The sequence below is a fragment of the Scardinius erythrophthalmus genome, assembly GCF_964197995.2.
Source record: "Scardinius erythrophthalmus genome assembly, chromosome: 1".
NCBI lineage: Eukaryota > Metazoa > Chordata > Actinopteri > Cypriniformes > Leuciscidae > Scardinius > Scardinius erythrophthalmus.
This window is the reverse complement of record NC_138221.1, coordinates 32,577,008-32,601,790: the sequence shown is the minus strand read 5'-3', so window position 1 is coordinate 32,601,790 and position 24,783 is coordinate 32,577,008. Positions and strand designations below refer to the sequence as shown.

The 24,783-nt window shown below is 36.2% G+C and overlaps 1 protein-coding gene across 1 annotated transcript in view; it reads left to right on the top strand.

Moving 5' to 3' along the window:
* Nucleotides 1–19,935, top strand: part of plppr2a (phospholipid phosphatase related 2a) — a 34,494-nt gene extending 14,559 nt beyond the window's left edge. The window contains exons 3-8 of the mRNA XM_081384020.1: nt 2,503–2,691; nt 13,305–13,425; nt 14,542–14,792; nt 16,386–16,562; nt 17,747–17,874; nt 19,536–19,935. Coding sequence (XP_081240146.1) covers nt 2,503–2,691; nt 13,305–13,425; nt 14,542–14,792; nt 16,386–16,562; nt 17,747–17,874; nt 19,536–19,644 — 975 coding nt within the window. The 3' untranslated portion in view covers nt 19,645–19,935. The remainder of the gene's footprint in view (nt 1–2,502; nt 2,692–13,304; nt 13,426–14,541; nt 14,793–16,385; nt 16,563–17,746; nt 17,875–19,535) is intronic.
* The last annotated feature ends 4,848 nt before the right edge of the window (nt 19,936–24,783 follow it).

The following is a 24,783-nucleotide window of genomic DNA, read 5'->3' as shown; positions in this document are numbered from 1 at the left end:
TGGGCTCAGTAAGATTTTTTTAAAGAAGAATAACTGTATTTATTCCTGTGATCAAAGCTGAATTTTCAGCATCATTACTACAGTCTTCATTGTCACATGATCCTTCAAAAATCATTCTGATATGATGATTTGATGCTCAAGAAAAAATTTCAAGAAACATTTTCAAAAAAAGTTGTGCTGCTTCATATTTTTGTGGAAACCATGAAACATTTTTCAGGATTCTTTGAAGATTAGAAAGTTTAAAAGTCTGACCACTTTTATACAATTGCAAAAGCATCCTTGCTGAATATAATGATTAATTTCTTTAAAAAAAAAAATCGTACTGATCTCAAACTTTTGAACATTGTCTTGAAAGTAAAAAAATATATATATATTAACTTAGCAATTAAACATAATGTCTGAATTTATAGCCTTCCAATCATCATCATTACCCAGGCTTGTTTTGGGGCAGTATTTTATTAGAAAGTGCCGAACAACCTTTTTGCATTATGTGGTTTAGTGTGTTCTGGGTGGTTGCTATAGCCTACTTGCTCTTAGTGTTTTTCTACTGGTTCAAGTCAAAAGACTCCATCCTTCTGAAGTCTGTAAATATGTCTTGTGTCCCTCCTTTAATGTACATGTGCAGGAATTATTATTATTTTCTTTTTTCTATTTTACTGTCCACAATCATAAGTCTGATCACTTGGAAAACTAATAGCACATCTCTCCCCTAAAAAAACATACAATTTGTAATATTATTCATTTTTGTAACAGCTATTCACAAAAGTTGAATGCTTATGGTTATGGAGTTGTTTAATTTTTTTACTCTTAATATGAGCAATGGTAACAGTGATTCTTGCCTTATGAAGCGCCACTGATCATCTTCAAAAGCTTCAGTCTGTCCTCTAGTGGACAACATCAGCATTGCACAGCACAGCACCACATCTATTTTCCTTTTACTTTCTTTATCTAACAGTGTGTTTTGGAGGTTGAGATCTAGGTGAATAATCCAAAAATAATCCACGCTTTTCAAATGCTCAGGAAACAAGTGCATTTATGAGAATAAGAAATAGGCCTACGTATCGGCCTAAAAATGCATTTGGACACTATATGTCACAAGTTATGCCAGGTCCCATTTAACACTAAAATCAAAAGAAAAATATTTTTTTAACTCTAATATTATTGTCACGTGACATCAGTTTGCTGCCAAATTCTTAGTACTAATATGGCCAGATGTTTTCTAAATTTTCTAAATTAATATAAAGATTATAAGATTTTTTATTTTTTTTTACATAGTGACATTACAGTCATGTCAACCATTTACCAACCACAAATTCTTATTTTTAAGCACTTTATTTTTCTTTTCATTTTCGTTTTGTTATGCATTTCATTAAGAATAAATATTTTATAATAATTTAACTATAATAATAAAATTATATTTTTTATTAAATATATTCATATTATTTTCATATATTAGTTAATAAAATAATGTGAAATATTACAATAGTATTTATAATATTTTCTTTTCATTTTCATTCAGTTCAATTCAGTTTCATTATGCATTTCATTCAAACATTATGTCCGTGTGTGTATTTTAATAAACATTAAATATGTTTATTTACTATTTTCAGATTATTTAATACAAATAATGTGAAATATCACAATATTTGTAATATTTTATTTAAAATTGTAATATTGTTTTCATATTATTTACTGAAATAATTTGAAATATTACAATAGTATTTTAATTATTTTATTTTTTATTTTATTTTATTATGCATTTCATTCAAACATATGTTTTATATTTATTTAATATGTTCATATTTTTTAATAAAAATAATGGAAAAATATTACAATAGTAGTTTGAATATTTTAATATTATTTTCATATTATTGAATAAAATAATGAGAAATATTACAATAGCATTTATAATATTTTGATATTGTATATTATAATATTTATTATTAGCCTACTTATTGAGTAATTTTATATTTTTTTATTTATTATCATTATTTTATAGACCTATTGAAATATTATCATCACAAAATGTTTGGCCAAATCATGCAGCCAAACAAGCACAGCAAACCTATGTTATATATAATGCATTTAAATCTGAATTTGTGTTATAAAGGTTTAATGAGAAGCATACAGTTGGCTAGTTTGTAAAAAGGCTTGAATGAAAGCAAACTCATTTTGAAAGTCGCTAATGAGCGAGTTCACACCCTCGTTGTGTTTCACACACATCCAAAATGTCACGGACACACACACCGTGAGCCAATTTGTGTGTGCTCAGGCTCAAATTCACGCTGTCCCTCCCCGCTGTTTCTCTCCACATCTTTCCCCGCTTTTCCACTCTCTTCTCGCTCGTTCTGTGAAGCTTTCCTGGTAGAACAGCGTGTAACGTTCTCAGTATCACGACACCGGAGTGAGTGTGTGTGTCTCTGTGATTGTGCGCTGACACACCGGCTGTGGCGGAGCGTCTTCATCTCTGGTTGTAAAGCGTGGATCATGTTCTATTTTCAGCTGGTGATCATGGCAGGAACCGTTCTCCTGGCGTACTACTTCGAGTACACGGACACCTTTCCCGTACACATCCAGGGATTCTTCTGCTTCGATAAGACGTTCTCCAAACCGTACCCTGGACCGGACGAGAGAAGTAACGTACCGCCGGTGCTCATCTACTCTCTGGTCGCTGCGATTCCTACTATGATCGTGAGTAGCCTCTGTCTTCCCTTCATTTCTCTGTGTGCTTGTGGGTAGAAGTGAGACTCAACTTTAGTTTGAGTGATAAAGGATGAATCATCATTCATTATCTGGATATGCTACGCCTACATGTAATGTGATTTTGTGTGTGTGTGTGAGAGAGAATCCAGAATTCAAAAATGTACAAAACAAGCTTTATTGTGTAATGATGGTTATTTTAGGACTAATCATTTTGTATGTGAAATTATTTTCCTAACCCAACCCTCTGATATATCAAAATGGAAAAAATTATGACCATAATGTGGGGAAAAAATCATATATTAAAGGTAGGGTAGGACATTTTTTTTTCATAAGCACGTTTTGTTATTCTGGTTGAAACTCTCTTCATGTCCTAATAGAAGTGGTCTTAATATTAAAACATGTAAATATGTCTTCTGTGGAAGTCTCGGGACCAAAACAATGTTCGTCCAATCATTGCATTCGGTCCGAATAAAATGATAGGATGTCCTGACTGTCAATGTATGAATTTCCATACCGCGCATCTGCTCGCGCAGAAGTCACACATCAATAGGCAAAATTGCAGAAATTGCCTACTTTAATATATAATAATATATTATTTAAATAGTAAAATATTTATGAAATAATATTAAAATGTTAAATAATATTATTTTATTATTGTAGCCTAATTGTATTTAAACATGTATTATGTTTTAATTTGACAGTAAAGTGTTGACGTGACAATAATATCACAATGTTAAAAAATAAACATTTTCTTTTTTTTCTTTTTTGATTTAGAAAATTTAGAAAACATCTGGCCATATTTTAGTAATAAGACTTTTTATATTTTAGAAATAAGAGTTTGAAATTGATGTCATTACAATAATATTTCAATTTTTTTTAAAAAACGTAGAGATTTTTTTAAAGCATTTTATTTTTATTTAATGAGAAGCACAATGTGTGTAAAAAGGCTTGAATGAAAGCGAACTCATTTGAAAGTCGCTGATGTGCATGTTCACACATTTTAATTTTAGTGTTAAATGTGGTCTGGACAGGTTTTCATGAGATTTACCAAAGTGTTTTAAAGGGGGACATTCAGGGGCCGTTTACAAGATACCGTTTTCAACTAAAAATGCAAAACTTTTCATGCGTTTTGGCCGTTCATTTACTCGACAAAAGCATTTTGGGGCCTGAAAACGCAAACTTTTGAAAAAGAGTTTCAAAGTGCAAGTTTTTGAAAACGGTAGCGTTATCGTCTCTGTGTAAACAACAAAAACGTGAATTTGTGAAAACGGTGACGTCATGCGCATGTGTATTATGTGTTCAGTCTATAGACGCGTAGTTTTTCTTTACAAAGTGACGTCGCCATCTACTGGCCTTGCATGATAATACAGAGTTTTTAGACAGCATTCTTGCTATGTAAACGTACCCCTATTTTGCTTATAAATATCTCAGTAGTTTCTCTTAGACAAAAGTGAGATTAAATAGAGTGTTTAATTATAATAATAATTGTTTAATAATTATATAGCTTAAATGTAAGATTGGTGCAACAGAATTATCAGATGAACCAGAACAACCTCTGAACAACAGTAGACCGCAGCTATAACTGGATGTGATGGTTTGTAGGTGCTGGTTTTACTGGTGTCTCCCTGCCACGTTGTGAAGCGGAGGCAACAGATTGTGGGACCACACGGATCTGCCTCCCTCCTTTTTCCGAGTCTGTCAGAGCCACGTGTGGTACATGTGGGCATGTGTTTCTGAGCGAGTGTATGAGCCAGCAGTCGATCTGAAGCCTGGAGTACGAGCTTCATGTACGAGTGTACTGGCATGAGCTGCCAGAGCCAAAACACACTCACACATAAAGTACAGCCAAGTGAAGACGAGGCCGAGAGACGCATGAGAAGGTGTTTGAAATGGAAGACAACTTCTGTTAGATTCATAAATAAGGGAAAGTACAAAAAATCAGGCATAGTGGGATAGAAACACACGCAAGAGAGTCATTTAGAGATGTTATGATGGCCGGCAGAGGCAATGATTGATTGAGAATGAGAAAGGGAATGAAATGTGCGACATCTGGTGCTTTTGCCCATCGGGACACAGTCACTTTCTGTCCAAAACAGAGTGACACGGTCACCCTGATTTTTTTATTGGGGAATATCATGCATAAAATACACTACAAAACTCAAAAACAAGTGATATTGTGAAATATTATTACAAAAACTGGATTTTCAGCATCATTACTCCAGTCTTCAGTGTCACGTGATCCTTCAGAAATCACATGATGATTTGATCCTCAAGAAACTGAGCAATTCTGATTATTATCAGTGTTGAAAACAGTTGTGCTGCTTCATATTTTGGTGGAAACAGTGATAATGTTTTTTAGGACTCATTGATTTTAGACCTGATGGGATGGGTCATGTGTCATTCGCCCGTGTGTGTCTCGTCATATCCGTAAATAGGGAAAAGTTGCTCCGGCTACTTTGACAAAGCAAAAGTTTTGGATCGGTAAGATTTTTAATGTTTTTAAAAGAAGTCTCCTCTGCTCATCTAGGCTGCATTTATTTGATTAAAAATACAAAAACTGTAATATTGTTAAATATTATGACAATTTAAAATAACTGTTTCATATTTGAATATATTTTAAAATGTAATTTGTTCCTGTGATCAAAGCTGTATTTTCAGCATCATTACTCCAGTCTCAATTTAATTCATCCTTGATTTATTATTTCCCCCAAATAAAATAAAAATTCATACTGACCCCAAACTTTTGAACGGTAGTGTTTAGTGTTACAAAATCTTTCTATTTCAGATAAATGCTGTTCTTTTGATCTTTCTATTCATCAAAGAGTCCTGAAATAAACATGTAAATAACTGTTTTCAACATTGATAATAATGAGAAATGTTTCTTGATCATCAAATCATCATATTAGATTTCTGAAGGATCATGTGACACTGAAGACTGGCTTAATGATACTGATAATACAGCTTTGATCACAGGAATAAATTACACTTTATTGTATATTCACATAGAAAACAGTTGTTTTAAATTGTAATAATATTTCACAATGTTACTGTTTTTTAGTATTTTGTAAATGGAGCCTTGTTGAGCAGAAGAGACTTTTAAAAACATTAAAAATCTTACCGATCCAAAACTTTTGACTGTTAGTGTATATAATTCAAATTATGCAAATTGTAACATTCTGGTATAATAGCATGTGTTCTATAATGTCTTTAATTCTTGCCAAGTTGAACAACAGCAGTCGAGGGAGTGTTTGAGAGTTTGCAGCTTCATTTGGTGCGGCAGAAATCACTTACAGACTCATGACCCACAACCGATGAAATGAAGTTTTCATCAAAAAACACACACCACTGCCCATGGGTGACATGACATCAGTCATCACCGTCAAACACAGACATCACCAGTTTTAATGGTGTACATGTCAGCATGTTGGCCTGAGCTCTCTAAAGTCATATTCAGTCGTTTCAGAGAGCCTTCCTGTAGCGCTGAGTGACACGGTTCCTGTAGAGAAGAGACGCCCAGATCAGTCTCCAGCTCTTTCATTAAACTTAAAGACTTTAAAGACATGTTCTCTTCATCACAGACTACACAAACAGACATCAGTGCTTCATTTTAGATCTGTTGGAATGGTCAGTCTCACCCAAACAATATTATTTAAATCTCTTTATCGGTGGTTATTATTTTCCTGTTGCATTTACTATTATTATTATCTAGTTCAGTCATGAAACTCTAGAGAGCGCAGGCTGGTCGGTCCTTTACATCCAATCTGCAAGAAATCACATCATTAACGCATGGCACAGGCTGATTGGCTTCTGCTGATCCTGCAGCCAATGAGATTGCTTTCTCAACAGTTACATAGTCTGGTTCATTGTTTGCTGTAAACTATCAGAGTTCATCTGAACCCCTCCACCTCCCCAGCTCCACCTGCCTAGATCTGCTATGGGATTTATGTATATTTATCAGCATATCTTACATGTTCAGCAGCGTCTCTGTGTATCTATTAGCAGTAGCAAGTACTTGCTCTGCAGCAGCAATAATAATCAACAGCAGCAGCTATTAATAATAATAATAATTATTGCTATTATTAAATGCAACAAGGAAATAACCGAGATTCAAACAAAAAAGCAAGAAAGCATCACTAAGATAAAATAAAATGTGTAGCATAAAGATCAGAAGAAAAAACTATATAGGCTTCCTGTGTCACATCTCTCACCACGTCTCTCACCCAATTTGATGGAGTGTTTTCTGTCACCTGATGTACATTCTCGCTGAGACTTCAAGCTCTGACCACTGAAGCTGAGATGTCACTCAATGTACAGCCACAAATCCCATCAAGCTCTCTGTGGTGTGTCTGACTCTCCTCATCTCTTTTCAAGTGTGACACACTTCTGGAGTCGAATTGGCTCCATTTCTAAGTTTTGAAAATTTGATGAGAAACTGTTTGACAGACAGATCTTCAGTTTCTAATTATCATGTCTGACTCTAGAGCTTCCTGGTTAGATGTGAACGCTCCTGTGAAAAGTGGACACTGAGAGCCCTGAAGCTTTTATTTCTCAATAGTCCATAACAGTTGGTTTCCCAAGGAAGGATAACATTTTTTTTTAAACTCTCATTAAAATACACACTGTAAAAAAAAAAAAAAAACGTAAAAAACGGCAATTTTCTGGCAGCAGGGGCGCCAGAAAATTTCTGTTAAAAAACGGAAAAATACTGTAAAAAAATGGTAATTTCTTCCCGTTGTTTTTACGAAAAAAAACTGTATATTTAACATTGGATGTCAGTAATATGATATAATGTTAATTTACCGTCGAAGTAGTAATATCTGTTTTGTACACTGATAACCACCAATCACAGCAGTGATGAGAGTCACATGATCAATCAAAGCTCAACACAAGCATTTCTTCCACGAGAAAATTCATACTAATGTATATAGAAACTGCACAGTATCATTCACACAAACATTAAACACCATCATGGTAACACATGAAATTTTTAAAATGCAATAAACATTAATTTAACAACATTAAATGTAACAAAAACCCCTAATGTACGAAGAAAAAACGAAGAAAACTATGAAGAAACAAACATAGTTATTTCAACAAAAATACATCAAATGTGAAGTGTCACAGGGAATTGTGGGAATGTCAATTTACGTTTTTTCACTGTAAATTATACAATGAGTTGTTTTTTCACTTTCAAAAACTATAAATTTAACGGTATGTTACAGTAAAATTACATTAAATGTACCGTTAGATCTATCACAGTTATTTACCGTATATAGTACGGAAACTTTCTGTTAACCAATTAACAGTTTTTCACTGTAGCATTTTTTACAGTCTTTTACCATTAAAATTACGATCATTTTTTACAGTGCACTCACACATGTTGTGCAGTTCATATTGAGGGCAGTGAGATTAACATTTAATATGGTTTGGTCTTACAAGAACATGTTACATCACTGGGTAGAAAAATACATTTGGGGAAAATACAATATTTCCAACATCGCTGAGGTCTGAAGTGCAGCTGGATTCAGCTATATCAAACTAGCAGCATTTTCATCTTCACCATCTTCTGACTAAAACATCTGATGTAGTGACATATTAAATATTCCATTTCACAGTCAGGGAAGTACAAACAGAAGTTACCTTGATTTCACATAACCAGATGTTCTTCAGCCAAAATTATTATTAACAATAATAAAAATAGTCAAAGTTAGTTTTGTTTGTATATATATATATATAATGCATCAAATAATGGAAAAAAGTGAATAAAAGAGTGTTCACACTTAATTTGAAGGAAATGTGAGAACAAGAGACTGTAAGCATGAGTGATAGAGACTGATGAAAGAAAGCCAGAGATAAACGCTCTCTCTTCACCGTATGATCAAAAGAGCCAAAATCTAATGTTGAAAGAATGTCAAAAAGAAGCCGTTAATAATTAATTATGTGCTGCTCTAAAAGTTATTTTCAAAAAGCTGTAGGTGTTGTAGGTAACCTGTGTTTTCTGAGAATTTGATAGCAGACTGTAACCTCATGATTTAAACTCATGATCAGATCATGTTGCTGTTGTTATTGTGACTTCTGTCTTCCGTTTAGCACTGAAGGAAATGTGTAGGAAAAAGTGAACATATTCATCTATCACAAGCTTCAAAAATGACAAAAGTGACATGAAGCCAACACAAAAGTTTTACATATGACTTGTGCGCTATGTTTAAAGTATGTTTAAAGTCTCTTTTAAAGCTCAAAAAAGATCAAAATGATCAAATTTCATAGTCTATAAAAACCCTTTTAGTTGCATTGTTGGCCATAATACTTCCCTAAACCGTTTTATCGGATAATTCCAGTATTGTGCTTTCATTTATGAGGTATAAATATTTTGAGGATGTTTGTGCTCTGCTCAGGCATTAGACAGGTCACTAGATTGTTAGGACTGGAGATTAAAATCTCCATGAAATCAATATTGACATTTCTGAGTATTGCAGTATTTATTAAAAATATTATATTAATCTTTATTCAAAACAACTTCCCCTCCCTCTAACATCTCTTCTCGTCTCTGATGAACTGTTTACTGGTGTGATGGCGGGGCAACCTGTCACTCACATGAGATCCACCAATAGCAAACCACAACCATCCAATCAATTCCACGGCAAAATCAAGCCCCGCCCTATTTGTTCTTGATTGAGAAGCCATTTCACTTGAATATACGTCGCAATAGAAAAGAAAAAAAATATCGCAACTTCTGATTCATGCCAACTTTAATTTATCAGCAACATAAAATTGCTGTTTTATGTTTCAGCCTGATTCAAGGTGTAAACTGCATCAAAACAGTCTAAATATAAGCGTTTGATGGCCAGAGTGTGTGGAGTGTGTGGTGGGTGAACTGATGCCACCTGAGAAAGCGGAGCAGATGGCACTGGCTACTCAAGGGGGGGAATGCACTGGCATTTCAACATATGTGACCCTGGACCACAAAACCAGTCTTATGGGTCAATTTTCTTAAATTAAGATTTATACTCATATAAATATGAATAAATAAGCTTTCAATTGATGCATGGTTTGTTGGAATAGGACAATATTTGGCCGAGATACGACTATTTGAAAATCTGGAATCTGAGGGTGCAAAACAATCTAAATATTGAAAAAAATCGCCTTTAAAGTTGTCCATTTATGTTGCCGATTTTGCTGCATCCACTCACAAAAATTATTTTTTTATATATTTAAGGTAGAAATTGTACAAAATATCTTCATGGATCATGATCTTTACTTAATATCCTAATGATTTTTGGCATAAAAGAAAAATCGATAATTTTGACCCATACAGTGTATTGATGGCTATTGCCACAAATATACCCGTGCGACTTGTGACTGGTTTCGTGGTCCAGGGTCACATATGTCTGAACTGTGCACCTCTCTGTCGTGGCAGGACTGTCCACTCGTAGCCTCAGGGAAGAGTGCGTTTATGGTCTGTTCTGCATCACAATAAGAGCGAAGATGAAACGGGGTAAAGCAGCCGTGTCAGGCCTCTAGGCTTTCATTCGGTTTCATCACACATAATAAAAAAAAGCATTGCTTGACTGTCTGGTTTTGTGTTGTGGAGCTCAGGAGATGAACAGAAGGTGCTTTTAAATGATGCAGATGTATTTATAGTATTTATGCATATTTTGGATAATTTTACATAATCATTTCTAGCAAATAACAAATACACTATACCATTCAAAACTTTGAGGTCAGTAAGATTTTTTTTTTTTTTAAGAAATTAAGACTTTTCTTCAGCCAGGACGCATTGAGTTAATCAAAAGTGACAGTAAAGAAAGACATTAATATTGTTACAAAAATATTTTTATTTCAAATGAATGCTGTTCATTGGATAATTCTTCAAAGAAACCTGAAACAAAATGTATCACGGTTTCCACAAAAATATGAAGCAGCACAACTGTTTTCAACATTGATAATAATGAAGAGAAATGTTTCTTGAGCATCAAATTATGATATTAAAAATGATTTCTGAAGGATGACACTGAAGACTGGAGTAATATGATGAAAATTCAGCTTTGATCACAGGAATAAATTACATTTTAACATATATTCACACAGAAAAAAACAGGGTTTTTTATATTTTTTAAAATATTACTGCTTAGGAATTTGGATAAAATAAATGTAGCCTTGGTGAGACTTCTTTCAAAAACATAAAACACATTTTTTTTTAACTTTTGAATGTTAGTTTATATGTTAGTGTTGAGGAATCTCTTCCTAATTACATCAGATTTACCTAAATAATAACCATCGGGATGTCTTTGATTCACAACCCATTGTAGTTCTGTAATATGATATATTACTTGTTTTGTGTTGTTTTTGTCCATAAATAGGATATTCAGTAAAAAAACAGAAACTTGTATAAACAAAGTAAATGGGGTTCATTTTGATGTCATGTTGACTTAATGAATGTTAACTAAATATAAATCTTGAGCTTTCCATTTGAATTATTTTTGAGGATTTTCTTTTCTGTGCTGTGATCTCATATAATTTACTATAGTATCAAGTGATTATATGGTGGGAATTAGACATCATATCCTGCCGGTGACAGTTGGGAGCCGTTGTGGTGTTGAGATCTGCTTTATAATATGAGAAGTATAATATGAGAAACATGAGCCACAAGCCTAATCGCCCATGACAGGCTCTAAAAGCTGATAGAAGGATCTAGAAACTCGGCTTTATCTCATCTAATGGTGCGTTATTCACACTTCAACTGATGTTCACACTCTCACCAACACACTATATTAGATGCACAACCACAACAACATTGCAGTTCACCCAAAAATGAAAATCGGTCACCCTTACGATATCGTCCCAAGCCCTCCAAACTTTCTCTTGCTGCATGAGTCACATGGACTGACTGTTGGTCATTCCCTCACTGATGTCAGTGTGTGTCAGCGGTCAGGTGCTAAACTGGGGAATGTGTGAGGTGAACTCTAAGTTCCTGTCCCTCACTGTCTCATCCCTGACGTATCTGTCTGTCTCTTCCAGTTTAAGCTCATGGATTTGATGTCTGTGTTTGTGGTCTCCTGTTCTTCTGCCACCAGGGACGTGCTTGTATACCAGTATGGTTCAGATGTTTCGTTCAGTGTTTCAAAGCATCTTTACAGTGATAAACAGGAAAATTATGCATTTCGATTGTTGTTCAGGGTTTATTCAGTTCTGTTTTGAAGATCATCAATTGTTAAATTAGTTAATTTCATCTATAAAGCAGCTTTGGAGAAAACAGTGATGTCATTGTCCAGCTCAGTTCAGTTCTCATACAACAGCGTCAGTAAAGTCAGATCAGGAATATTGTTGAATATTAAGTGTCGCCAACTAAGCAAGCCAGAGGCGACAGTGGCAGGGAACCCAAACTCCATCAGGTGACAGAATGGAGAAAAATAAAAAACCTTGGGAGAAAGCAGGCTCAGTCGGGGCCAGTTCTCCTCTGGCCAACGAACAAACAAGTGATTATGATTCAGGATGCATCACAAGTCAGAATTCATTTATTGTACACAAGTAAAGGTTTTTAAAATGTTAATGCACTTTAATCAAAAATTGCACTTTAGTAATATTTGCACGAATTGCATAATCTCAACAACATGCAAATTTTTAAGAAGACTTTTAGTGTTACTCACTTTATTGATTATTATTTTTATTATTATTCTTTTTTTAATGATCTCGTGCATCCCATCCCATACATTGTTTTCAACATGGCTTTCAGTATTTTGTATTTTATTTATTTTTAAAAGGTTTATTGTACTAAATGTTCTTAAAACGTAAATGCTCTTAAAACATTTAAATTTAGTAATATTTCCATAAATTGCATAATTTAAAAAAATGACTCCATTTTTAACTTGACCTTTGGTGTTATTTATATACAAATTGTTTAGCCTATATACAAGTTATTTATATACAAATATGTCTCCAATATTTTAGACATCCCTAATTTTCACAACACAACGTTTGCTTTCCCAATCTCTCTATGGTTTATGTTTGTCTTATAAAAGTCTTTTGCATTTTGATGGTTTCATCAGCCAATACTTCACAACTGTAAACGCATGTGGTCGACACAAACCATGCTTATTCTCATAGCAGGTGTAATATTGGCTGTATTTTCTTTTACCTTGCATAGTTTTGTTCATAGTTTTTAAACACAGAATGACACGATTGATCAGAATTGAGCTGTGTTATTATAATTGTGAATAATAAATGAGCTTTTACTGTTTGCATTGCAGAGACATACAGTATTAAACAGAGAACTGATATAAGCGTAGCTCTTACATTGCTAAGCAGAATTAGTCACGTTGATGAGCTGTTATTCTTCTCAACCGTTACCAGGGAGATCAGAAATAATGAGGTTCTGGTGTTGGCATTTGAGAACAGTGAAGATGAGGGACTGTTAGCAACTCATGATTCAAATTCTTATGGAGGCAGAAAACGCCTGCTTAGAAAGAATGTTTCCCTGCACTCGGATTTCAACCAAATGGAGCTACAACAATACAACGATGCCAAAACAAACGGGGTGGAGGATGTTCTGGCGGGCTGAAGCAAAGCTACTGTTTGATTCACTCGTGTGTTTTCCTCCTCAGATCCTGGCTGGCGAGGTGATGGCGTTTTTCATGAGGTCAGAGGGCGCGCAGGAGAAGACCATAGTCACCGCCGACTGCTGTTACTTCAACCCCCTGCTGAGACGCATCATACGCTTCCTAGGTACATTCAGTGAAGAACAACTAACGGTGAACCTTTTAGGATGAGGGTCAGGACATTTAGGGAATTGGAGAAAATATAGTTGTTCATTATAGGTATAAAAGCCATTTTAATGCTACAAATTATGATATTAAAGTCATCATCATACAATCTTAAAAATAAAGGTTCCAAAAGGTGTTTTGATAGCGAGAAACATTTTGGTTCCTTAAAGAACTTTTAGTGAACAATTTTGGATGGTACCATGGATGTTAAAGGTTCTTTAAATGCTAATAAAGAACCTTTATTTTTATGCAGTTTGTGTTTAATGGGCATTTTTTAACATCAAGATTTCTTTAGGTGAAAATATAAGGTAATGCATGTATATTTTTAAGTGCTGTAACTGAATACCAGGTTTTCAGTTTTAATTTTTTTGTTTAAAATAGAAATATTACAGGTTATTTACCAACTAATTAAAGTTAATAAGAAACGCATTTATAATAAATGGACAAGAATTAGAAAAATGCTTTTTAAAAAGATAATTTCAGATAAAGTGTCACACGGTGGGACACGACTGTTACTATTTTACTTTTTAAACCAAATAAATATTTTATGACCAGTAATCAAATATAATTGCCAATATTGTAAAAAAAAAAAAAAGTATTATGACCAATAATTAATATGATGGACAATATTATTAAGTTGTTTTTTTTTTGTTTTTTTTTTTAACCAATAACAATAAGTTGTTTTATTTTATGACCAGTAATGAATATGGAGGCTAATATTATAAATATATTTTATGTGATTTATATTTTCAATATTCAATATAAGATTGGCCAGCTGCATAAACTCCGACTATTCATACAAGTTAGTATAATACAATTTGTTTATCATATTATTTATCATATCATTTTTTTTCTTCAAGACTGGTCTAACCTTTTAAAAGTCAGTTTCATAAAAAGGTACATTGATCGGATTCAAGAAAGACTAACTACCCTTAACTGCTAGTTGGTCTGCTAGACTAGTTCATAACACAGTGGCTATGTTATGCAATTGGCCTATGCTCTCCAATTTATCAGCAGTCTCAATTTTTGCGTTTTCGCATGCGTTTCTGATGCCTTTCATCTGTGTTCTCTCACTCAGGTGTCTATACCTTCGGCGTGTTCACCACCACCATCTTTGCCAATGCTGGACAGGTGGTGACAGGAAACCAGACGCCTCACTTCCTGTCAGCGTGCAGACCGAACTACACAGCACTGGGATGCCATTCCAACTTACAGTACATCACTGAGCGCAAAGCCTGCACAGGGAACCCTCTCATAGTCGCATCTGCACGCAAATCCTTTCCCTCCAAAGATGCGGCCCTCAGTGTTTACTCTGCAGTGTATACCGTAGTGAGTGTAATGAACCTAGAACTACTTTATTATTTGAGTGATTTAGTGACTGAATCTGAAATGACTCGTACTGACAGACAAACAAAAGAGTGCAGCAGCTGTAAATCTTTGGATTTATACGCAATCTCACAAACTCCAGGACACAAAAGTAATTGCTGGAAAGAGCAGTTCACGGTCACACCTCTATGAATGCCAGTGTTTTTCCAGCTGATTTATGGTAGTTAACACTGGTCTGGCTGGTGCACCAGTATGGCCATGTCACCAGCAAAAAATGGAGAAACTGGTTGGACATGTTCCTTCTGGTGAATCTGGTCAGACAAGAAAGTCTTGGTGTTAAGTGTCAGGAATCACACCTGCATCAGTGTCATTCTGTGAAACGGGTGCCTTTTACCTTTAAAGACCGTTTCTGTAAGGTTTTAAACTTTACTTTAGACAAATAAAGTGTAAAAGGGATAGTTCACCCAAAAATGAAAATTCTGTCATCACAGACTCACCCTCAAGTTGTTTCAAACCTGTATGAATTTCTTTTTTCTGCTGAACACAAAAGAAGATATTTTGAAACATGTCTGTAACCAAACAGTTGACGTGTCCATTTACTTCCATAGTAGGAAAAAAAAAATACTATGGAAGTAAATGGACACGTCAACTGTTTGGTTGCAACAGTCCCTTTAATAAACTGCAAATTAAGATAAATATGATTGGATTTTCTGAACGTGACCAGATGGCTGAGGTTATATATATAATATGTGTATGTACACTCTTAAAAAAATGGTTCTAAACAGTATCAAATTAGGGTTATTCGGCTTGTAACAATAGCAGAACCATTTTTAGTGCTAAATAGAACCCTTTTGATAAGTTTACATAAAGAACCATGCTTTGAAAGTGCTATATAGGACCTTAATGGTAGTGTAAATAACATTTTCAACCATATATTTTCATTTAAATTAGTATATTAGTATCTTCATATTATTAAAACTACTGTTATTAATATTATTTCTAAATATTATTTATTAATATTGTTTTTTAGTCCTCTTTCTGCCTGAAAGAAATTAATACTTTTATTCAGCAACAATGCATTAAATTGATCAAAAGTGACAGTAAAGGGTAAAGGGGTTGGGTTAAGGGGTAGAGTTAGTGTTAGGGGAGAGAATATACAGTTTGAACAGGATAAAAACCATTACGCCTATGGAGAGTTCCCACAAAGATAGTGAACCAGACGTGTGTGTGTGTGCGCGCGTGTGTGTGTGTGTGTACTTATACAACTATCTTTGTGAGGACCAGTTTGAGTTTCCATTGGAGTGAGGACAAAGAGTAAAGTTAGGACATTTTGGCCGGTCTTCACTTTCTGAGACCCCTTTAAAGGCCTGTTTGAGGGTCAAGACTTGGTTATAGGGATAAGGTTATAATTAGGTTAAGGGTAGGTTTAGGGTAAGGGTTCGGGTTAGGCACTTAGTTGTGATGGGTAAGGTTAGGGTAAGCGGCTAGAGATTGCATTGTGTCAATGAATGTCCTCATAAAGATAGATGTACAAGAATGTGTGTGTGTGTAATTGTATCAGTCTTATTCTTCACCACTGTCTGCCTGTGCTTGCAGATGTACGTGACGCTGGTGTTCAGGACTAAAGGGACGCGTCTGACCAAACCCACTCTCAGTCTGACTCTGCTGTGTCTGGCCATGTTGGTGGGTGTGGTCAGAGTGGCTGAATACCGCAACCACTGGGCCGACGTCCTCGCTGGATACTTCACTGGCGGAGCCATCGCTGTCTTCCTGGTGAGAGTTTGTGTAGTGGGATAAATTAATACTGAAATGACAAGATAATTGCACGCATGTATGCAGTTTATATATAAAATGCATATATAAATGAATGCATGTACACTACAGTTTAAAAGTTTGAGGTCAGTAAGTTTTACAAGAAGTCCACAAGAGGACTTTAAATTGATCAAAAGTGACAGTAAATTCATTTATAATTCTATTTCAAATTACTTTAATTCTAAAAACTTTTTAAACAAAAAAAATCTTATCGACCCCTACTTTTGAACGGTAGTGTATAACCAGGTGTTATTCAGAGTTTCAGTATCACTTTAGATGTGTCATCAAACCTGCTTGTGGTTAAGACAACTTGCAAATTTCTACAAAATATTGATAATACATCTGTTTACATCTGGTATTAACATTCGTTTTGGTCGATCGGATCACAAGTAGATGAGGGAAACACATTCTTGTTTACACCTGGTGTTTTAATCCGTCTCTTTTGTCCACTTTCAACCACTTCTGTCGTGATTTCTTTGAGGGGAGAGTCTATGGGCAGGTAAATGTATGGGCTTTTTCAGATCTTTCAATCTAATGGACAAAATAAGCTCATGCAATTCACATATGAACGTGGCCGGAGACGACAGAAAAACATATGGAGAGCAGCAGCAACTTTTCGTTTCTGCTCTGAAAGCCTAAAGATCAGCCGAATGCTGTGAGTGTGTGTTAGAAATCATGAATGGTGAGAGAACATCGAGATTGGTATGTTTTTCATCTTCAAACCAAACTTGGGTCTTCAGCCGACAGTTTAAATCCCGTCTGGAAAGCCCATATTCCCGTATTTTTTACGCTTTAGATCAGTAGGTGGAGAGCAGGCGTCTTTTGAGGCTGTTTGAACACATTCGACCCCATGAGCATCTACCCTACTAAAGCAATCCAGTCGAATGCGTTTTCGACTACCTCGGAAGTGGTCGAAAGTGGACAAGCTCAAAACGTTTTAGACCCTGTTTACACCTGTATTTAGCGTCGTCCACTTGTGATCCGATCGACCAAAACACATCTTAATACCACGAGTAAACAGGGCCCAAGTGACCCCTCTCTCCATCACACCTTCTTCTCTTTATTCCATCTCTATCTTCCTTCGCTCTATTCTCTCTCTCTCTCTCTCTCTCTCTCTCTCTCTCTCTCTCTCTCTCTCTCTCTAGGTAACGTGCGTGATCAACAACTTCCAGCAGGCAAAGCCCCCACCCCCACCAGCGCGACCCCAGCGTCCGGAGTCAGTGCTGGGCATGCCCATGATGGCGCTGCCCTGCGTAGAGAGTCCACTTGAAAAGTTAAGTGGCACTCAGGTAAGGGGTGGGAGTGGGTTAGTGGCAGGACTGCACACATAAGGGGGATGGATTACGCCCCACCCTCTCCTTCTGTTTTTTGACCCAGTGGACCCTTATGTGACTCCCTCGACCCACCCAGCCCTCCTTCTCCCTTTAGTAGCATGAACAACCTGCACAACCCAAACACCAACCCTGCAAATCCCACTGACGCTCTGGAGGATTGTTCTGCTCTTTGTCCTGAAGAGACGTTGCTATCACTTTTATAATAGAGTATCTGACAAGCAACAAAATGTTTAGGGCCATTAACTCATTGATTCCTCAATGGGCTGATGGACATTTAGGGTCTCTAGAAAGTGGACTGTGTAGCATGTGGAACGTCAAAGGCAGAAGGCAATTAGATGTGAAACATTACGACAGTGTGAGTTTCCCTTCGTAGGCCACCCTCATCCTCCTCACTTTTGAAACTGCTTTGACTTTTTTTTCCTCTCTTTGTCACATCGACCATTCAGTCATCCTTTTCTCCCTCAGTCTTATATTTTGTTTAGTGATGAACCGAAAATTTCTGGCCGAAAGAGTGACGTTTAATTGGCGCTTCTCCAATGATGTGTTTTAACTGTGTCTATTTCGTGCACAAAACTTGGATAAGCTACAACAGGTAAACATGTCAGCTGTGTGGGCACTAGAGTGGCGCCAATATAAGCTTTGTGCTTTGTTACTTTTTTAATTTGAAATGAACGCAGTGAAACGACGCAACTGACACTAGTGGGTCACATGACAGTGACAACACACATTCCTACTATGTAGATACTGTAGAACGCACTTTTTTTAATGGTCGTGAAGTAAGTTTCAAACCAAATGTAGTACATATACAGTATGCGATTTCGGATGCAGCGAAAGTCTCAGCTTTCAGATTCCGTCAATTTTATAATGAAACTCCAACAATAAAACCGTCGTTCTGACGCTCTTAATGTGGCCTGACAGATCGCAGCCACCTCAGTTCAAGCAGCAAGCGAACCGATCACCTCTTTCTCTTTATTACTAGTTATAGAACAAAATAAACATGAATGAACATCAGAAGGTATGTTGAAAGAAACGGTACAACCAAAGTACCTCATCGTGTCTTATTTAATCACTCAATCAGTGCCTATAAATCAGCTTGTGAACAATATATCCTGCAGCATTACATTTACCTCAGAAAAGCCATTCAATTAACATAAACTCGATAGTTAGCTAAAAATGACTAAAGAAAGGAGCATTTTAATAAATACATGCACTATATTACATTTTCATTATACTTAACCTGTGATGTCTTCATTATTTAATGTCTGAATAAATCTGTCATAAAAACAAGTTTTTATTACGGACACCATTTAAATGTTTATATTTCATTAACAAACTGGAGTAGAAACATAATTCTCTTAGTAAAAATGTTAGGGTTTTCTGCTTTAAATTTGGTCTCAGTGTTTTGGTTAAAAATACATTTCGGTGCATCACTTAATTTTAATTTCCGCAGTTTCCACCTTCCAGTCTTGGTTTCTCATCCTTTCTCTTTCCCTCTCTCTCTCTCTCTCTCTCTCACTCTCACTCTCTCTCTCTCTCTCTCTCTCTCTCTCTCTCTCTCTCTCTCTCTCCCTTCACACACTCTCTCTCTCCCCCCTTACAGACTCCAAGGGGATCTTCATTCACTGAGATCACATGACCATCAGCCTCATCGGTTCCCCGTCCCCCCCGATGTCCTCATACCGTCTCGCTCCATTTCCAGCGAAGTCTAGACCAGCCGTCCCAGCACGCGCGCCACTGCGCCGCCCACTCCGCGGGACACTCCTCCACTCTGCACCGCTCCTACTCCACGCAGGTCTAGATTTCCTCACCTCCAACCTTTCATCCTCCATCATCCTCCATGCTGCCGATAGGGCCTCCACAAACCGCTCAAACAAACAACGAGAAGCACTTTTAGAGAGCCTGCTCGAAGATCTCGAACGCCAGAAATCACAGGTAGGCGTCTCACTCTTGCCAGAGGGTTTGTTTGGACTGTGGGTGGAGGATTCGAATTGATTTTTTGGGTGGAAGACCTCAAACCTCAACCTGACCTATTTCCTCGGGAACCGATGAAGAAGTCTTGATCAGCTTTTGGCTGAAATGCAGAACTTGATTTTTACTGCAGATATTTCAAGTCATATGTAAATACATGCACAGTTTTCTTCCTCTTTTGGTTAAAGGCATGTCTATTTTTTTTTCTATTTTGTTCATAGTACTGATTAAGTTTTTATATTCATCACATGGAGTATCTATTGGTTGTCTTTGAGTCATGTTCACTATGCACTTGGGACAATCTCATCAGATATCTGGACCATATAAGTGCACATCAAGAATTCCCCTTAGGAAAAGACCTCTAAACTTGGACACATTCTTGATACCAGCTCTTATAATAACGTTTGGATGCATCGTAAAGAATTGTGATGTTTAATGACACAAAAACTTGACCACAGCATTCTTTTTCATATTTAATGTCCAGTTTGTGCTCACAAGGATTTCTCCACCAGCTAGATGTAATTCACAGTCTGACGTGAGCCGTCATTTTCATTACTGTCGCCCCAGACACAACACAGCGCTTTCAGACACTAGACATTCTTACAGTTTGTCATCAAAGACCGATTGGATTCTTCGTTTCTGAGGAGAGAAAAGCAAGAATTGCATCCCATGACGTCAACAGAACAATAAAGACAACATCTGTATTGTTGTTGCTATTTTTGTGAAGGTTTTCAAAAATGCAGTAACTGAAGGTCAGCTAGTTTCTTTCTTGTATAGTGAATGACCTTTTCACCATGTGTTACTAACAGGGTTGTGCACCATACAGAATTTAATTGAAAATGGCATTTAATTTACAAATTCGATTCCCGAATTTGAATTAAATTTGAATTGAGGTAGCAGACAGATGCAGAATTGCAGTTCAAATTTGAATGTAAGGAAGTGATTGAAATTCAAAGAAACTCAAGTAACTACGGTAATTTGTAACTAGAAAAGCAACGTCTGTCAAGAAAACTTCAAATGTTGGATGGATGGATGGATGGATGGATGGATGGATGGATGGATGGATGGATGGATGGATGGATGGATGGATGGATGGATGGATGGATGGATGGATGGATAGATAGATAGATAGATAGATAGATAGATAGATAGATAGATAGATAGATAGATAGATAGATAGATAGATAGATAGATAGATAGATAGATAGATAGATAGATAGATAGATAGATAGATAGATAGATTCACATTTGTAAATTGAAAGGGAACCCATTCTGAATTTTGCACAACCCTCATTAGCAAGTGTGTTAAACCTTTGGCTGTCATTTTATATTGATGATGTTATGAAAGGACCTTGCAATGAAATCATTCCTGCTCTTTGCAAACAGCACTGGATGCCTTGTAGTACAGTGAGATTTTAATGTTCAAAGTTATTTGAGCTATTTGATGATTGGTTAATATTAACCAATAGCCTGCACTGCCTAGGTGAGGAGAGCTCAAAAGGAAAGTCATTTCGGTAGTGGAGCTAAATTGAACATTTTGATGAAAGATTAAAGAGGACCTATTATGCCCTGTTACAAAGTCTTAAATTTGTTTTTGGGATCTACTAGAATAGGTTTTCATTCCTGAATGTTAAAAAACACATTATTTTTCCCTTATTTCGACATTTCTGCAGCACCTCTCTTCTCAGTCTGTCAGTAACGCTCTGTTTAGTTCCTGTCTCTATGAAGCCCCTCCTTCTGAAAAGCTCAGTGTGCTCTGATTGGTCGGCTGGATTAGTGTGTTGTGATTGGTCAACAGCTTGGAGTGTGTTTCAGAAATGTCACACCCCTTACCATAACCGTGAGTTTTAACACACTACTAATTAACTCAACCAGGCTACGTCCCTTTATTTTGCATATACCTTGGGCGGGAATTATTTAAATGAAGAATATTATGATGTGTTTGTTCCTGGAAGAAACTCAAGACTACAATGGAGGCATTTCAGAGAGTTTAGAAACAGTGTTACTGATATAGAGAATTCCTCCCTCTGGAGTGACTGGGCTTTGTAACTTTGCAGCAACAGCAACATTACACGAAAAGAAAGTTGAAAATGTAAAAAAAGCATAATAGGTCCTCTTTAAGACAAACATTATTTTCTTTTGGAAGAACATGCACAATTGAATCATTCTAGATCTGGAAAATGTATAGAGGAAGTACATTTTAAACAAATGGTTTGGTGTTTCAGGCAGCTAAAATAAAGTGATGTTCACAGATTCATGTACAGATTTGAGGTTCGACTATAATTGATTTTGAGTGTCAGGTTTTCTAAACTGAGGATGCTCATGAGCATGTCAATTGGATGTATGTGCTGTACCATAGGCCAAGTTTTGTGCACTACATTTTATTGAGCTCTGTTAAATTGGTTTCTGTCTATTTTTCTGATTTTTTTTTTTTTTTTTTTTTTTTGTTTTGCTTTGAATCACATTTTTTAAAACATTGTGTTTACTTAGACTAATTGTTTGGTACTGTAAGTAAGCTGTGTATACAAACTGTGTACTTTAATCAGATGAGTGTAAACTCTCCACCTAGTTGCACTCCAAACGGATGAAAATTAATGTTTGTAACATTAACTGTGAAATCTAATCTGTCTGATGCCCCCTCAGCCTTTACATCCCGGCACCAGGTCCAGCCTCTGCCACATTCTGTGCTACGTACAGTTACTGTCTCTGTTGTAAGAGCACCATGCTTCACATGCTAAGATACACATTTACACCCTTAAACATTCCTTAAAGGTGAAGTGTGCAATTTTTATATGACTGGGGAACTGCATCAACAATAATTTTAAACATGTTTCCCAAACGTCTGCTATTGGTCAGACAAACAGAAAGCCCCACCCCCAAACTCACGAAATTGGTTGAGCCAATGGGATTCTCAAAGAAACTGAGCAAGAAAAGATCTGCAATCTTTACACTTTTTGGGGGGAATCAAACTATGAATTATTCATTTATAGTTTGCATATTAAACGAGGATACCAGAAATAATTTAACATGTAAAAAATGACTCACTTCACCTTTAGAAATCTTTTACCTGTAACTCTCAGCTCTCTTATTTCTTCTTTCATACACCCAATTAAAAAAAAAAGAAAAAAAAAAGATATTTGTACAGTTTTGCAAAGTCTTTTTGTATAAAAAAAAGCACCGGATTAATTTATTTACTTTGGTGATCTTTATTTATATACACCCAACAAGTCATTGATCTGTGTTTTGGGTAATTGAATAAAGTAAAAGCGTGACCTGCCTCTGACTTTTTCTGCGACATCATTATTAAAGGTTTTGTTCACTGCGCGAGGCCTGTTCCATGTTAAAGGAGCAGTAAGCGATTTCTGAGAAATCAGCCCAAACAAACACACCTCTTCCTTCACTGCTCCACCGCCAAAATGCACGAACACGCAATGCAAGAGTGGATGTCTCTTTATAATAGCTTAAGTGTTGCGAAATAATGTTTAGTGAAGAATAAAGCAAAGATGATGAATGAACAACAAGGAAGAACAAACAATTAACACACACACGAGTATAGACAAGCAAGAGTTGGTTGTTGGTCACCAGCAGCTCCAGACAAAAAATAACACTCAAAACTGTCCAGTTACCATAGCTTACATTACAACAACAGCATATCTTGGTTCTGTGAAACAGCAAAACCGATGTTACTCACGTATATGGAGCAGAAACAATGCAACCTCTGCGTCTGTTTTCAGGCCATCCTGCTTCGGTCTCTCCAGTGCTGAAAAGCATAATAACGCGGGTCCTAAAGCTCTTGCCTGATCATAACCCTTATTTTTCCAGTGATATTCCTTTGACCTTTTCTTTCTTGTAATGTCTCTCAGCCATCTCTCTTTCTACAGTCTTTTTTCAAATCCCCCACTTGCTCACTCTCTCTCCTCCCCCATCATGACTGGACATGCCACCTACTGCTGATTGGCTCACTCTCTCCTCCCCCATCATGAGTGGACACGCCCCCTACTGCTGATTGGCTCTCTCTCCTCCCCATCATGAGATGACGCGCCCCCTACAGCTGATTGGCTCACTCTCTCTCCTCCCCCATCATGAGTGGACACGCCCCCTACTGCTGATTGGCTCAGTCTCTCCTCCCCCATCATGAGTGAGCTGATGATTGGTTACTAGTCTGTTGTTCTGCTCGGCCAGATCCACTTTCAACAACATTTCTCAGAAATATCTTACTGCACCTTCAAGGTACAATATTTGACCAAAAGAGTGAATAGTCTTCTTCAGATAAAGCAACATTGATATTGCCATTTAAAATTGACTCATAATTGTGTGCTGTTATGTAAGTCACTTGTGATTGGCTTAAAGATTACTATTACAAGACATTTACATACTTTTACCCAAAGTGACTTACAAAAGAGGAGCAAAAGCAATTTACCAAAGATATTAGTATACAATATACATCTAATTCCATGTTGTATTTCTGTATGCATATAACATAAGCACCATATTGACATATTGATAAGCACCATATTAATTCAGAAGAGTCAATATCGTTTTTTAATGGTCATTAAAATGGTCATTATTTTTAAAGGTCATTAAAAATATATATTTTTTTAATGACCAAATTTTGGATCCACCCAGTCGTTACTATATATTTAATTACATCTTTGCCTTTGTCTGTATGATAAAAGCTCCCAGTTAGCCTAATTATAAGTCAGTGTTACCTATAAAAGAAGGTATACACCTGCAGGGCAACTGAAGGTTTTTAGTTTGTAATGATGTCCAAATACTGTTAAGACTGGTTGATAACAAAAGCCGAACTATTCACTGCCATCATCCTCTGATGGTTACCATTGCCTGTATGCAATGAACAGCTAGAGGGCAATAAAAAGGCG